Source organism: Pseudorasbora parva, chromosome 20, assembly GCF_024679245.1.
Source record: "Pseudorasbora parva isolate DD20220531a chromosome 20, ASM2467924v1, whole genome shotgun sequence".
Lineage (NCBI taxonomy): Eukaryota > Metazoa > Chordata > Actinopteri > Cypriniformes > Gobionidae > Pseudorasbora > Pseudorasbora parva.
Genome location: NC_090191.1, coordinates 11,224,778 through 11,241,627, shown reverse-complemented (window position 1 = coordinate 11,241,627; position 16,850 = coordinate 11,224,778). Strand labels below are relative to the sequence as shown.

The 16,850-nt window shown below is 37.7% G+C and overlaps 1 protein-coding gene across 1 annotated transcript; it reads left to right on the top strand.

Moving 5' to 3' along the window:
- The first annotated feature begins 208 nt into the window (after window positions 1-208).
- LOC137049251 (zinc finger protein 595-like) lies at window positions 209-11,329 on the top strand. Its single transcript, XM_067427744.1, has 3 exons — window positions 209-302; window positions 6,634-6,774; window positions 9,295-11,329. Exons 2-3 carry the CDS (start codon window positions 6,690-6,692, stop codon window positions 10,821-10,823), a joined length of 1,614 nt encoding a protein of 537 aa, XP_067283845.1. The 5' UTR covers window positions 209-302; window positions 6,634-6,689; the 3' UTR covers window positions 10,824-11,329.
- Window positions 11,330-16,850: the final 5,521 nt, after the last annotated feature.

Here is a 16,850-nt window from a genome sequence, read left to right as displayed (position 1 = left end):
GCTAACATAAATATACAGTACCGGTCAAAAGATTGGATTTTAAAAATGTTTTTGAAAGTACATCTCATGCTCATACACATTTTTGAAAGTACACCTCAACATTGATAATAAATCAGCACATTAGAATGTTTTCTGAAGAATCAATCTAATATGCTAAATCATTACTATACAACTGCATACCTATGTGTTCTGCATGCACTACGGACTTCTATTATACAGGACTTTTATTTTAATATGACAGACGACGTGACGTCACAAGGCTGCGCGCGCTCCAGTGTTTGTTGTGATTCGGCTGAAGAAAGGTTTGTGGTTTTAATGCATTTAATCGATAACAACACGTTCGGGCAGTTGTTGTAGTTGGACTCAGAGTTGCAATGCTTAATCTAACGTTTATGAACGTTATTTTGTGTGAACAAAGTGCATAACAGAAAAGGTGTCTCATTTCTCGTGAATCAGTTTATCATAAACATGAATGTGTTCACTGACAAGTAACGTTAGTGATGAGAGAAGTAAAGCTTCTCGAAAACGAATACTTCACTACTTATTGAGCGAAAAACAGTGCCAAAAAAGTAACATGTTCGAACTTCATCCATACTACCAAACGCGAATACATTTGAATTTAAATGTGTTATTCGATTGAGCAAAATGCTTTGCAAAATCATTCAGTGACCGCGCTGACAACACAAGCTGGTAAAAACACATGAGTGAGTAATTAAAACGTTTACAAACCAACTGCCTAATGCTTTACTGAATGTGCAATCTATTACATATAACCTACAAATAATTTAACAGTAAATGAAGATTTTGGTTCTAAAATGCGACAAATCCATTTTGATTAATTTGAGTAAAAATGTGTTGTCTTTACCAAGAAAGTGGCCAGATGAAAACTACTTTTCTTTTTCAAACATCAATCAAAAGCATCTTTAGGTTGTAATAACATTCAAAATTCAAATCCAGATTTTGATTTTCAAGATTTATTATTAAAAAATGTCTTTCAAAATGAAATTAATCCATTAAATCAATATAAGTAATTATTTATATTCAAGCCGTTGAAAATACACAACAAACTAAGTTTATCCACATATGACAATCTTGGTCAATACTAATCTTATACAGGCACTGACTGGACGGCAATAAAATAAAAATTAAAAAAACAAGCTAGGCTGAAAACCAGGGCAGAAAATAGCTTATTACTTGTTTATGATGTTTTTGAATGTAAAAACCATGCAAGCACCATAGGTTGACCTCAGATAACAGTATAATAAGAGAGCCAGTTCATGACTCCTTTTAACAAAAACATTAATTGCATTGATAAAAACACTTTGTCATATTGAAGGAAGAATATATCTTATACGTCTTCTTGTCCCTGTAAAGAAGAAAGATTCACATATATTATCACTTGTAGGCCTAAAATATTTTAAGGAATGTTAAAGGAATAGCTATGAATAGCTCACCGTGACCCTGCTCAACAGGGCTATGGGTAGAATAATGGCAGAGTAATGTTTTAAGTTTTAAACTGATTTAAAATCATTCATTTTTAACACAGTGATTTTTGTTGTTGTTGTAATGTTCATACCAAAACTCATTTGCATTAATGTAATATCTGTGTAAAACTGCAAAATAGAATGTAAAGAAGATGGAAAACTGATTTGCACGGCACCTTTTGTATTAGACTAGATAAAGTTACATTAATATTTAAGACATTTTTGTTGTATTGAATTGATTGTTTTGTGCATACTGTAAATCCATTTCTAAAGTCTATCTGCATCGCTGTTGTCAACCTTGAAACGTCGCCACTGAAATTTGACTGTGATCAGCTGTAAAATGGCTTGGCCCTGCTCCGTTTTTGTTGACTTTGGGTAAATCAATTGAAAGTTTTTCAAAAGATCAGCGTGACAGAAGTTTGATGCTGCTGTGTGAGAACAAGCCACAGCTGGCTTTTTTCCTCCTCCTGACTAGGGCTGGGACGGTATGGATTTTTTTTAACGTGGTTGAAAAGCAAGAATTATCCGCGGTTCAGCGGTAAACCGCTTTTAAACCCGTGATATTTAAAAGAAAAAAAAAAAAGATTTGCAACAGGCATCTTGTGCTGTGTGACACACAATCTTTTTTTATAGTTTGCTCTGTAAATGAAATGAGAGTATAACTAATAAGCATATGCTATTTTAAATACTGTACTGTATTACAGATATATATATAGCCTACATTTTACAATAATAATCGCTCAAACATCCATTTCATAAGCATGCTGTGAAACGTCAGTGAAACAACACATAGGCTACAGCCTGTAAAACATTTCAATGATTATAAGTAAATAGTGGTAATCTTAAGAACATAAGAAATAAATATTTGTTTAACAAATATTTGTTTTATAGCCTATTGCCCCGCAAAGATGCGTAATGCCGGTCTGCTCTTTGAGATGAATGTGGGACACGAGCTGGATAGACAATAGTGCTGCAACGACGCGTCGACGTCATCGATGACGTCGACTACGGAAATACGTCGACGTTCGTGAAATGCGTCGACGCGTCGTGTCCGGTCGTGTCAGACGTTCATCTCGCGTAATGTTGGCTTCTGCTCCTGGTTCTATCACAAAAACCTAGACCGCGAATATCAAAAGTATGGGAATACTTTAAACATTGGCCAAACAGTGTTTCGCACACATAGACTATTTTGTGGCGGACTGCCACATAATCAATAACGGCCGCCACATTCGTCATTCATTCATTTTTACGCTATTTAAAAGATGCACGCATATTCGTTTAGCTGCATTTCCTTAAATTCTCTCTCCGCCCTTTTGCGCGTTTCTTACTCACTCACACACACACACACGCGTTGCATTCGACCATAAAACAAGTTTTATTGCATTTTGGCGCATTTAGTGTGACATAGCTTTTAAAACCAGAGCAGTTGAATAACAGAGTTGCGACACGCCTTCATCACGCGGCAGCGCGCGGTCACGGCGCTCATATAATTCTAAACAAGCCAGCGCGGTGTCAATCAATTACAGACCAGTGTTTCCCAACCGGGATCCCGAGCAAAAGTTGCGGGGACGCACTTACACTTCGGTTCATCTCGCATCTGATGACGCATCTTTAATATGGGTTGTAACTTGAAAATAATGCTGTATGTATGTTTCTGTCGATGAATACACGTGCTGACTCCTCAGGTACACTACAACAACAGCGATAATAAAAGAAAAACGTGGGCAAAACGGTCTCTCTTTGTAAACTTTATAAAACGCATGCGAGTGCTGCTGTACGTCCGAATATGAGCAGTCATTTTCACCGTCATCACCCCCGTGTAGCCAGGAGACGCGAATGAGAAGATCTGTCTTTGTGCACTCGTCCCAAAGCGCGCAAATATTGAGTTCTTTCAAATCCTGTGCTCACAAACTCACAAAAAGTATGTCAAAATGTCATAGCCTACTCTATGCCTTAAGTGAACTTTATACAGAAAATACAACGACTATCCGTGGGTCTTAAAGGGGCAGTAGCATTCACTGCTGTCTGTTTAATGTCAAGCAAAAGATAAAGACATCACTCACTGCTCCTGACTGAATAGCTTTTGTAAGTTTAATAAGGATTATTTTTTTAATTTTAAACAGTTAAATGTGTGGTTATTTTACTTTTGATTACTTAATTCCATTTCTCTACCTAAAAACTAATGTTAGACCTACCTGAAAATCCTGAAAAGCATTGTTTATTTTATTCTCATCTTTGCTCAATAGTATTTATTTGTGCTGCTGCTTCTATTTAAGTTATCTGTTCTTATTTTCTTTATTTTCATTTGACAGTAGTCCTTTTTCCCCTGAACATAGCAAATACCGAACTGTACTGAAACGTGAACCTAAAACCGTGATACAAAGCGAAATGTGAGCAGTCTGTACTGTTACACCTCTAGCGTAACTTATGCGAGGGGGTGCCACAGAATTTCGAAAAATTTCAAAGGGTAAAAAAATTAATCGTTAGATTAGTCGACTAATCGAAAAAATAATCGTTAGATTAGTCGACAGAAAAAATAATCGTTAGTTGCAGCTCTAATAGACAACGTCTCGAATATCTTCGTCTTCATGTTTTCTCCTGATGTTGATGGTGCGAAGCAACACTTGTTGTAAAACGTCTGAAGAGTGAATTTGATTTTCCACAGGGTCAAGACATTTAGCCTATGTTTGACTATGCACTGCTAGAGAAACTTAAGTAAAACCGCTGGGTGGGAACTGCGCTATTCAAATAAACTTGACGCGACTCAAGTCTAATAACAAGCACAAACTGTGTTAATAGTTTTTTTTTTTTTTTTTTTTTTTTTTTTTACTTTACCACAGTAAAAGATGTGAACAGGTGTAATAGACTTAAGCAAACAAAAGGAAGAGACGTTTATAATTCCATGTGAAAATGAGTGTGCCGCGAGTGAAAATTTGGGGAAAGAAACGAGATGTCCCGTGGGATAAAATGGACTAACGTTAGGCCTATTGTTAAAATTCACGGAAATCGGAATATCGGATGACCAATATTGCAAAACAGAATTAAAAAGATGGAAAATCTGAAATTGGGCTCAGCCTCCCTCTCTCATTTGGCATGAATCCATAGCCTGTTTCAAGGCTGTGATGTAACATCTGCAAATTTATTTCCCTTGTAAAAATCACGTAAAACAGCTTTCACATAAAAAACACTGGGTCAATATTATAGTCTGAAATTATAATTTTAAGCAGAAAATAGTATGAAAGGAGATATTAAAATAAAAAGTGCACAACTCCTCCTAAGTGGAAGGCTGGAAGCAAGCTACTTTTTTTTCCCCCTCACACGCAAACTAGCGCGGATGAGTCTTTATTCAAGTTAGTAAAATAACAAAGTTTAGTTATTAAGTAGGAAATATATTATGTTAAGAGATAAAATACAGAGTAGCCGTAGTAAATTATATATTTTTATACAAATAAAAAAAATATCACGATAAAGTGAACATGCTAGTTTTTCTAGCAAAAAATATGAAGGCTGGAATGTAAACCTTTTTTTTTTTTTTTTTGCGGTGATGGCAGTGACGATCTCAGACCCGTGGTAGACATCACGTGATTGAGGTAAAACGGTAACCGTCCCAGTCCTACTCCTGACATCCCCGAGTTCCTCATCTTAAGCCCTATTCGCACGGGGCTAGAACTCCTCAATTATTTTTTACATTTGTGGGTTATCGCATTTTGGAACCCAACTATTTAAATGTACATCATAAACGCGTGAATATAAAGTGTCTGTGTAGTTTGTGTTCTTTTATTAAGTGTTTTAGTAGTTAGGTGATTTAATAGCCTGGCTCTGTCCTCCTAAGTACTTCCGCTCAATTTACATTTACCTTTAGTACTATGTCTGGGATTGCCGTATATTCTCTGACCAAATTTTAACCAATCCAATCAGCGAACAAAGGGAGGAGTTGAGAACTATGACGTTGATGTTGTGCGCTCGTTTGAAAGTGACATGCGTCACGACCAAATGTTACCAATTGGTTATGACCAAGTGGCAACCTCCCACGATCTCTCTTGAAGCCAATACAGAAGTAATGTAAACTGTTATTCCTTAACTGGCCACTAGAGGCAGGCTCCAGAAGGGAGTAGAATCTCATTGAGCCCCATGTTAAAATTCTCAACTTTACAGCAGAAAAAAACATGTTTACACCCTGGTACAAATTGTGGTTTTGGCCTATAAGGCTAATTTTGATCTTCATGACAACTGTGAGGGGGGTGGATTTTTTTTATAACTCATTCGTTTACGTTATATAAAGCCTTAAAGTTCTGCATAATTAAGGGAGTGGTTACAAGTGGATTGCCAGTTATCTGCCGTCTATACGGTTGTTAAGGCTGACGTCACACGGCAGCGCTTCCGGGTCCAAACGCTCTATCTTATACCACAAGAAAAACTACAAACGGTGCTAACATACACACACAATGTGGTGTAATACTACAAAAAAGCTATAATCATAACCTTTTTCTCCATAGCAAAATTCCAGATGGCCAGACAGTGATTCATCTTTTGTAAATCGTTAAAATATTAATGTATGTGACGCTGTGAGCACAGAGACTGTTGTGTAGACTGTAAGTATTTAAAATGTTAAACTTTTTTAAACGTTTGATGTTTAATATGAATAAATAGCGCTCATAAACGGGCGTCAATGGCATTCTCAAGTGAAACGAGTTGAGGCTTGGACCCAGAAACGGCGTTCCTTACGTCACGACTTAACAAGCGGAAAGTCATTGCGTCACCTCAGCTCCGCGCACATCCCACCTTTTTGCCCATTTTCTGTTATCTGGGAGTGACACGCGATGACTTGCTCACAAGATGGCAATACCCAGCTCGACCCTACTTTAAGCTTCAGAACAGCATATCGGAATCCTCACGGACACTACGTCCATATTTTTTTTTTACAGTCTATGGTTATGACAGAGCCAGAGTGGCTCTAGGCAGATCCAATAGTTTTAAACTTCAATGGAGTACCCATCTTCAAGGAAGTTGACGCTTGTCAATGGAAAGTGTCCTGGTTCTAACAGAATCTTGTACAAGTCCATTAACATTCTGTGACTGTCTGATGGAGACAATCAAAGGTTTATGTGGATACATTTTTCTTTCTGTTTATTATTCTCATTTTCAACAGGACAAACAGAAAAACTCCGGGTGAAGCGCTGAGATCCATGTGACACTATCATAAAAATGGCGTTTATTATAGAACAGAGTGAAGATATGAAGATTGAAGAAACATTCAGAGTGAAAGATGAAGAAACTGAGAAACAAGCAGGTTGGTTTCATTCTCAAAGCTGAACTTATTTGATCCTTATTAAAATGTCCAGCTCTACAGAAATTAATTGAAGAATGTTACTGAGTGTTCTGATTTTAATGGAGTTTTATTTGACATGGAGTGGGTCAGACATGATGATCACATGACCAGACAAATACTAATGCTTCAACCTGAGAAGATTAATATTATAGCATTTTACACATAAAATTAGGGAAATATAATAATAATGACGTAGCCTAAACATTACATTTAACATTTATTTCATGCGTACACATGTATTTTTATAACCAGAGTTTTTCCTCCGTTATAAAAAACAATCACGTCCACACAAGCACAGTTTAGAAAAATATATTACCACATGAAAACGCAAAAACGTGCTATGATTGGGTGCCGGATTTCCACATGGGTCCCATCCATGGCACCAATGAACTGAGGGATCAATATTATGTAGCTCAACGTGATGAAATAAGAACATCATCAGTATGATGTTCTAATATTGATGTAGCTTACTGCTGGTCTCATACAGCCAACAAACTAACACAGAATAACAATGTTCAACACACTCATGCGGTTTAGATGGTATAGAATTGCATTTCCTCACAATTTTAATTTGTAAAATAAACTGACCTGTTTAAGTAGTAATATGATCTGTCTCTTATTAGTAATTGTGACCTGCTTCATACCAGTGTCATATTTAAAAAAAATATGAATGCATTTACTCACCCATAAATATTATTAGATCCATCAGTATGACAAGTTCCATGATTACATGATTCTCATTCAATGTGTCATCAATCTATATCTCTGTCATTGTTTAGAAGAGGTTAGCGACCTCTTGCGGCAAACAAATACAAAATGTAGCTTTAAAATTCCTGGTAATAACACCAAATTTGACACACAATCAATGTCAAACCAAAGGTTTATATGAAAAATACATATTCAACATCTCTCATGATTCCACAATTGTTTGATTAACATTAATGAAACTTAACATTAATGAAACTAACAGCTATATATTAAGCAGTGTATATCAGGATCACACGCTGTCTGAGGTGTCTTTGTGCGCATGTTTTGGATCTGTCAGTCAGCGCAAGTATAATCCTTTTGTTAACATTAGCATGGGTTTGAAAATCACATTTCATTGGATCAGACCAGGCCTGCAGCACTCTTGTTAAATACTGAAGCCTACACGCCTCGATCAACCACAGCTGGTCAAAATATAGGTCCTAACACTGGCCCTCCATGGATTCTAATGGACATGAGATTAACTAAACAATCAAATTACACTTCATATGATTCCTAAATTGGTTTCTGTCATCTTGTGTAGTTATCACGATTTAATTTTCAAGTGTTTTTTTTTTTTTTTAACTCAATCCCAAATAAGCGCAATATGTCAGCTCCATATTTCAGACCTCCAGAGGCTTCACTTTTCTCCGGCAGAAGAGAATGAAGTCAGTCGTCCATATTTGTTTTTAATTGTCTATAGAATATTCACAAAGTTGGAATGCTGTGTTTTAAAACAATACCAAACTTGTGCCGAGAAACAAGCAGAGGAAAAACTGCATTTTTAAATGTATAAGGGAAAGGCACTTCTCTATACTTTTTAGAAGTTGAAATGCTATTTGGCCAACAGCCTGTAAGAGCTGTAAGAAGTCTCAGTTAATTAGCACAGTACACAAACAAATTATTATTATTATTTTAAATGGATAGTTAAGTGCTATTCTTTATTGGCCAGGTGTAATTGGAAAAGATGTGTCTTAAGATGTTTTTTAAAAATGGCTACATACTCAGCAGCACGAATTGAGATCGGCAGTTCATTCCACCAGGTGGGAACGGTCCAGGAAAATGTCCGTGAATGATTTCATGCCTCTTTGGGATGGAACCATGAGGTGTCACTCACTCGCAGAACGCAAGCTTGACGCCTTGTGTGTATATATGTATGTATATATATATATATATATATATATATATATATATATATATATATAATATATCATTGTTTGACGTGTAGTGTTACACATAATTTGTGTCAAAAAAAAAAACATTTTTTATTACTTGTTTTTTAGGTTCGAAAACGCGAGCCGCACTGTACTGCCTTTTTTGGTTGACGGTTTTTCATTTAGAAAAGAGAAGTGCGCTGCAGATTTTTTGTTGTTGTGGTCACCACAATGGAAGGCCCGCCTCTCCAGTCATTTGATTGCACAATAGAAAAAAAAACCCGATGACATCTGCGCTTTTCCGCTCAGGGCAGCAAATTGTTAAATTGCGAGGAGCCTAGCAGCTCCTCAAAAGTAAATGCTTAAACCCTGACCCTGATTCTCTTCCCCACCACACCCCCAAAGATACTATGATCCTAAAAAACTGAACATAGTTGAGAGAATATTGTATGTGTATAACACCTCTTTCGTCTGCTTAGTTGCATGTAGGATAAAGCATTCATGATGCTTGTTGATTTATGCCATAAAACTAGTATCAACAAGGATTTGTGTTAAAACAAGGATTTTTTTTTTTTTACTCTAGACCTGATGGCACTGAAAGATGGGAGTGAAGTACTAGATGAAGTGGAAAAGAAAGATCATTATGAGAAACATGATTTCATATCTGGAAAAAATTCATTTAGTTGCTCACAGACTGAAAATACTTCCTCTCAAAAAAGACCTGAAAAGCCAGGAACTAAAAGTTATTTCATCTGCCAACAGTGTGGAAAGAGTTTCAATCAACATGGAAGTCTTACAGTCCACATGAGAATTCACACCGGAGAGAAGCCTTTCACTTGCAAACACTGTGGAAAAAGTTTCAGCCAACGTCGAAACCTTATAGTCCACATAAGAGTTCACAATGGAGAGACGCCTTACAGCTGCCAACAGTGTGGAAAGAGTTTCAATCAACATGGAAACTTTAAAGTCCACATGAGAGTTCACACCGGAGAGAAGCCTTACACCTGCCAACAGTGCGGAAATACTTTCACTCAAAAAGGAAGCCTTAAAAACCACATGAGAATTCACACTGGAGAAAAGTCGTTCACCTGCCAACATTGTGGAAAAGGTTTCACTCAGAAAGGAAGCTTTAACAGGCACATAAGAGTCCACACCGGAGAGAAGCCTTACACCTGCCCTCAGTGTGGAAAGAGTTTCAGTCAAAAAGGACACCTTAAAGACCACATAAGAATTCACATTGACACAAGCTCTTACACCTGCCAGCAGTGTGGAAAAAGTTTTAACAGAAAAGACAACCTTGACGTTCACATGAGAGTTCACACTGAAGAGAGCTCTTTAACCTGCCAACAGTGTGGAAAGAGTTTTAAAAAGAAAACATACCTTAACACCCACATGAAAATTCACACTGGAGAAAAGCCTTACACCTGTGAACATTGTGGAATAAGCTTCCGCCAACTAGGAAACCTTAAAGGGCACATGAGAATTCACACTGGAGAAAAGCCTTACACCTGCGAACACTGTGGACTAAGTTTCAGTCATAAAGCAAGCCTTGAAAGTCACATGAGAGTTCACACTGGGGAGAAGCCTTTCATCTGCCCTCAATGTGGAAAACGTTTTACACACAAACCGACTCTTAATGTCCACATGAGAGTTCACACTGGAGAGAAGCCTTACACCTGCCTTCAATGTGGAAAAAGTTTTGCACAAAACACAACTCTTAAAGTCCACATGAGACTTCACACCACAGAGAAGCCTTACACATGCCAACTGTGTAGTAAGAGCTTCACGGCTGCACTAAACCTGAAACGACATTTGCAAACTCATTCTGTAAAGAAACTGCAGAGTTCTAAATGTGGTAAGAATTTCAGAAAAAGGAACAATTTAAAAAATCACCCATCTATTTACTCTGGACTAAGGCCATTTAAATGTCAACAGTGTAATAAAACATTTATTTTGCCATTACACTTAAAGATACACCTGAAAGGTCATTCCGATGTGAAACCACACTCTTGCTCTTTGTGTGGAAAGAGTTTCAAATGGCTCAGCAATTTAAAATGGCACCGGAAAATGCTCATCTGTTTAAAATCAAAGCTGCGTTCACGCCACAAATGAGAATTTGTTCAGATTTGGCCCACATTCAGTTAAGTGTGAGAATTAGCTTGTGGTACACTAAAAAGTAAAAAGATGGGGTTTTGGCCTGAGATGGGGTAAATGCTATTATCTCGATCCCCCTTTAAATAACAGGCATTTTGGATCCAAATTCACGCTCCCTTTGAGTCATTGCAAACTTATTCTCATGGGCGTTTGTCCGTGAACCCATTATAATGATTTCCTCAGAGTACATGGTGGGCACTAGTGCTTTCTCTGAGGATGAGGCAAGCACAGATGCTTTCTCTGGAGACGAGGTGCACACTGGCGATTCTTATGGTTTCGTGGCGAGCATAGGTGGTCCCTTGAGGGCTAATGTGTCAAAATGACATCTCTTTTCAGATGGGCTGGGGCTGAAGTAAGCCCACACCCAGCTTACTATTATTTGCAACAAGTTGTATGCCCAGTGGCAGTCTGTCAGAGAAAGAAAAAGAGACCAAAATGATTCAAAATGAAAGCAAGTTGATGTTGACTATATACGAGGGGAAATAAATCTGTATTTTCTCTGTGTCTGTCTAGTGTATTTTATTATTATTATATTTTTAAATCTACTAAAGTATTTAATTAGACTGTTTCGGAACTGATCTTGGCTATTGCAATAGGTCCCTTGCAATATATGTAAAATGTGTTTGTCTAAAATGTATTACTCATTTAAAGGAAGCGTATGTAAGATTGTGGCCAAAACTGGTACTGCAATCACTTTTAATGACTGTAGAGCGTTGTATCCACTTTCCCCTCCCCCTGACTCGAGGGTGCCAGATAGGTTGCAAGATCCAGCAGGAACGTTTGTGTGTAGTGGAGCTGGCAACCCGGATGCTGAAACACTACTGACTTCGTGATTGGTTGATAAGTGGAGGGTGGAGCTTCAGTCCAAAACACATGTCAACATCAGTTGAGGGCTGCAACAACTTTTAAATGACAATATTCTGGCCTGTTAATGTCTAGTGACATAAGGGCCATTTTAGGATTAATTTAAATTTACATTCCTTACAAACAGTTCCTTTAACCTAAAATCATACTGGGTATAAACACCTGTTATCATAGGTCCTGATTTGTTTTTATATAAATGTAAAATATATTTTTGATTTACCTGTTTCAATGAGCAAATGAAAACTGGTTAATTATACTCAGTAGTGAGATTTTGTGCTAGAACAGAGTTTTCTCTACAGTAAATGTTCTCACTGTACCATATCTATACTGTAGTTGACCTTTTCAGATGTAGGGTGAGTTACAGTAATGTGGAAGTCTACCATAGCACAGAGAACAGTGGCTGCGTTCAGAACTGCATACTTACCTATATAGTAGGGGAAAAGCATTAGGCGAGCGAATAGTATGTCCGAATCGTTAGTATTCATAAAAGAGTAGGTGAGAACTACAGAGGGTATGGACTATTTCCCACGAGATTCGGATGTGTGTATACTAATGTTGCGTTCAAATGTGCCTACTTACCAACTGTGTGGTAAGAGAAAACAGCATGTGAAAAGAGTAGAATGTTCAAAACCTCAGTAATCATAAAAGAGTAGGAAAGAAATCCCCGGATGGCCTACCGATTCTGCCCAGATTGTGAAGCACTCATCTTCGGATACTTTTCTATTCCTGCCTTCCCATGAAGCCCATGAAAAGGATATGTCAGATCATTATCAAACATGGTGGAGAAGAGCGACATGGGTGTTTTCAAATGTGAGTATTACAAACCAAAAACATGGTTTCTTGTGTTAGCGCTTTTGTTGAGCTGCTGTAGAGTAAACTGTTGAATTATTGAAGGTGTACAGACGACACAGTATAGTATAGTTGTGATTGTGCTGTAAAAGCACGTTATATTATGTATAGCTAACTGGAGCTCCATTGACACGCATACGTCTCTAAAGTGGATTTACACGTTCTAAAACATACCTTAAAGACTCTTACTAAGTCTGTTTAACATTTGACAGGAAAATCTTCGATAAATATTGCAGATGAGCAATCACAAGATAAAATAGACTGCTGTTATGAAGAAATCATTGTTATCAACACTGCTCTCATTAGCTAAATGTAAATAATGTAAATGAAAAATTTACATAAAGTAATTTGACAAAAGTTATTTTATTTGTCTATTAGTACTGTTGATAAATTGAGGACCATTTGTGTTGGATTTAAAGCGAGTTAATACATCAGCAACTACCTCAATGTGTAAATGTAGTGTTGAGCGCACAAACACAGAGGTAATGTGAATGTTGACTGGTGTTACAGGAACAGATGAGCGCACACTTGCGCTTATCCAGCGGAGAGTGGCTCATGAAGCCCTCTTCACTGGAAAGCGGAATGCTGCCATCAAAGGCTTTGCGTGAGTTTACTGCAGAAATTGATTAAAAGTGTATTTCATCAAATAACATTATGCTGTTTAAATCACTACATTTGTATTATGTTTGTGTGTTTTTATAGGATCTGAAATGCCCGCAGACTGGTGTGAGCACAAAGGATCGGGAGCCCAGAGCAGCGTCCTGGAAGTGGTACAGTGCCATGGAAGAGGCAATTTGGGGCAGACCCTCCTACACTCCACTTGCCCTTATTTCCTCATCTGACCTGTTGTTGTGGCCTCTTCATCCACAGCAACGCCAGAGCCAGCGAGAGGAAGAAAGCGGGCAAAACAAATGATAGATTTGATTAGAAAGATGGAGGAGAGGGAAGCGGCGAGAGAGCGGGAAGCGAATGAGGGGGAGGAGAGACGATGGAGAGAAATGGAGGAGAAGGAAGAACAGCGAGAACGAGAGAGAAGACAGATGGCACCAGGAAGCAAGTGTGAGAGAGGAACGGAGAGAGAGGGAGACAAAGGAAAGAGATGAGAGATTCCTTCGTCTTCTGAAAGTAAATTTCCCAAAAAAATAAGATATGACACTAAAGAATCTTCTGATCATTCACAAATTTGGAGTTGTGTAAAAAGAAACATTTAAAAATAAAATTGAATCTATTATAAATACAAATAATAATTTATAAAGAATTATTTCGTGTATTTTTTTTATTTTGAATACCTAGAAATGATTTGTATATAAAAATAAAAAAAGTATATATAAACTTATTTTATTTATATATATATATATATATATATATATATATATATATATATATATATATATATATATATATATATATATATATATATATTGTCTGAAATGTTTGCATTTAGATTATTGTAGTACCTATAAGAAATAAACTAAAAAATAAGCAATTTTATTGAGCATTTGTGCCTGAGGCACTTTCTAAAAAGGATTGCTGACAACATGAATTGTAAAATGTTTTAATCTGTGTTTCAGAGGTAATCATGCTCGTGGAGAGCTGACACATTGATGTTTGGTGCAGACGCCGCAGCAGCCATATTGTCCCGCACGTTCTCCCACTTTTGCTTCAAGATTGTGGGGTTCAGATGGGCTGCCATCAAGGTCTTCCTCATCCTCTGCATCAATGATGTCCCCATTGAGAAGAGCAAGATGTGAAGAACAACGCAGTGCGTGACCACCTCAGGCACAAAGGCAGGTCTCACCTCTAAGGCCTTGAAGAAAATGGAGCGCCAGCATGTCTTCTTCATGCCAAAGGCTCGCTCTACTATGCTTTGTGCACGGGAGTTCTTGCTGTTGAAACGAGCCTGCACGGGTGTTGTACAGGCTCTCTGTATGGTGTGATGAGGCAAGAATAGCCATCATCCCCGAGGATGCACTTGCCTACAGGTGGATAAACCCTGGCATCATGCACAGACCCAGGATATCCCACAAAGACATCCAAGGAATTTACCCCGATCAGTGATGGCCTGAAGTTGGATGGAATGAAACGGCTTCTTGTTATAGAAAACAAGTAATAGCGGGAGTTACTTGCTGGAGGTTTAATTCGGACATGACAGCTGTCTATTTCACCAACTGCCCTGCTGAAAGCTGGTTGACCCAGCCAGCTGTGCAAATCCTGCTCCCACTTCCTCCAGGTATGGAAAATTCCAGGATTTACTCTCAGGTTGAGGGTGTTTTGGCAAATAATCATGAAGGTTTCCATGTCCTGGATGTTTTCAAAAATGCACATGAAAGGCCCCATGGCATCGCACTTCATTCACTCCAGCACCCTTCATGCTTTCCTTTGGTCATCATGATCCATCAATATGTATGTTGGTTCTTGCGCCTGGCCAGTGAAAAGCCCAACACTGTTCCTCACAATGTATTCTGCCTAGTATATATGTTTCAATGTGAGGGGCAGCTCCTCCACTTCTACCTGTTCCTCCTATGAAGTAAAATACCATAAATTAAGACTACACTACAACATAAGATGTTTTGGGTCTTTCAAAACGGGCCTAAAGACATGTTTTCAGCATAAATTAAATAGTTATTATGAGCTATGGTTTGTATATTATTATATTTTCATTAGACAATTGATTGTGAACATTTGTGAACGTTTTTATTTGTAAGCCTCTTTGGACAAAAGCATCTGCTAACTCATATAAACCATAACATGCACTAAGTAAATACAGGTAGGTCAATAGAAATATTGTGGAAGTTTGTCAATTTCAATAATTCAAATGTAAAACGTGAATCTCATACATTATATAGATTCATTATACACTATGCGAAATATTTATATTATGTGTGTTAATTTTGATTACTACAGTTATATCTAAAGTAAACACTAAATTAGAATATCACATATGACCAATAAAAAAAAAACATTTTAATACCGATTTCATGAAGTTTCCCTGAACTCTGTCAACACGACTCACTGTCAGCAGTCTGCCTTCATCCAGAAACAGCTCAGATAAAGTGACAGCAGTGTATAAAACTGTTACAGGCACCGACATAATATTTCTGTCTTCATCACGGCACAAAATAAGAAAAAAAGTCCATAAGAACCTGTTTATTTTACATACGTAAATAAAACAGTGGACAGTATATGAGTTCATCATTTGTGCTCTGCATTGGGCTATGTGTGAATAATCAGAAAATAAAAACTACTTGTAGGAGTGAAGAGGTTTGCTCCAGTTATGTAAACATCTTACTGCGATTAACTCTGATCTTACTCTGATCATTGCATTATTGGAGTACATTTGACTTGAACTGTTTGCTACGACCTTCTATTTTTGAATATATCACACGATGTAACATGTTGGATAAATCTATACAATGTTTTACATTTAATTCAGTAATTGACACACTTTTCCAAAATATTAATTGTTTTTGAAAACTACCTATATAGATTGCATACGTGAAAATGGTTGTCTGGTTAGTTTGGCCATACCTTGACTATTTGGGGTCGATTAAATCCTATAAATAGGTGGTAAGGTGCCTGCCATCAGCTGTTCTGCCTCCTCTTCCAGAAGGCAAAGCGCTTGCCTGAAGTTCTGCCCATGCCTATTTTGGTACCGGACAAAAACTCATTTTTCGATAGTATCGAGGCAATTCGGTCGGCACCTAAAACGTATCGAACTCGGTAACCAGCCCTAGCTAATATTATTTCAAATTCCCGCACTCACTTACCTCTTATAACGAAATTTGCACACATTCGCGAGACCTTCTTCTTCAACGCCGCATCCACTAACCCGTCAACCAAATATTGCCAAACGGCATCGTAAAGGGCAAACTTCTCATTTCTTCCGTGAACTCCGTTTTCTTTCACTGTGAGGGAATGAAAGTCTTGCGGTACAAATATGCGCATGTGTGGAACGGTGTCGTAAATCGTCGCAAAACAGAATTATAATTTGCGCATGTGCGTTTTCTAAAGAGTCTACTACGCATGCGTAGAACGGATCGTGTAGGTGGAACAAATCGCGCACCAACAGACTGACTGTGGGATTCATTGGTTTTAGAGTGTAAGTTTACAGTGGTCTGACAGAGGTTTTGGAGAACTGACTGTGAATGCTCTGAGAAGCACGGGTCAATGTCTGTAATTAAATTATATACAGTACAGTTGCCCAGAAAAGAATTAAAGGTATAACAGCCAAAAAGTCTCCCCATATGCGCCTGTTCACTATACAGGCCCAGT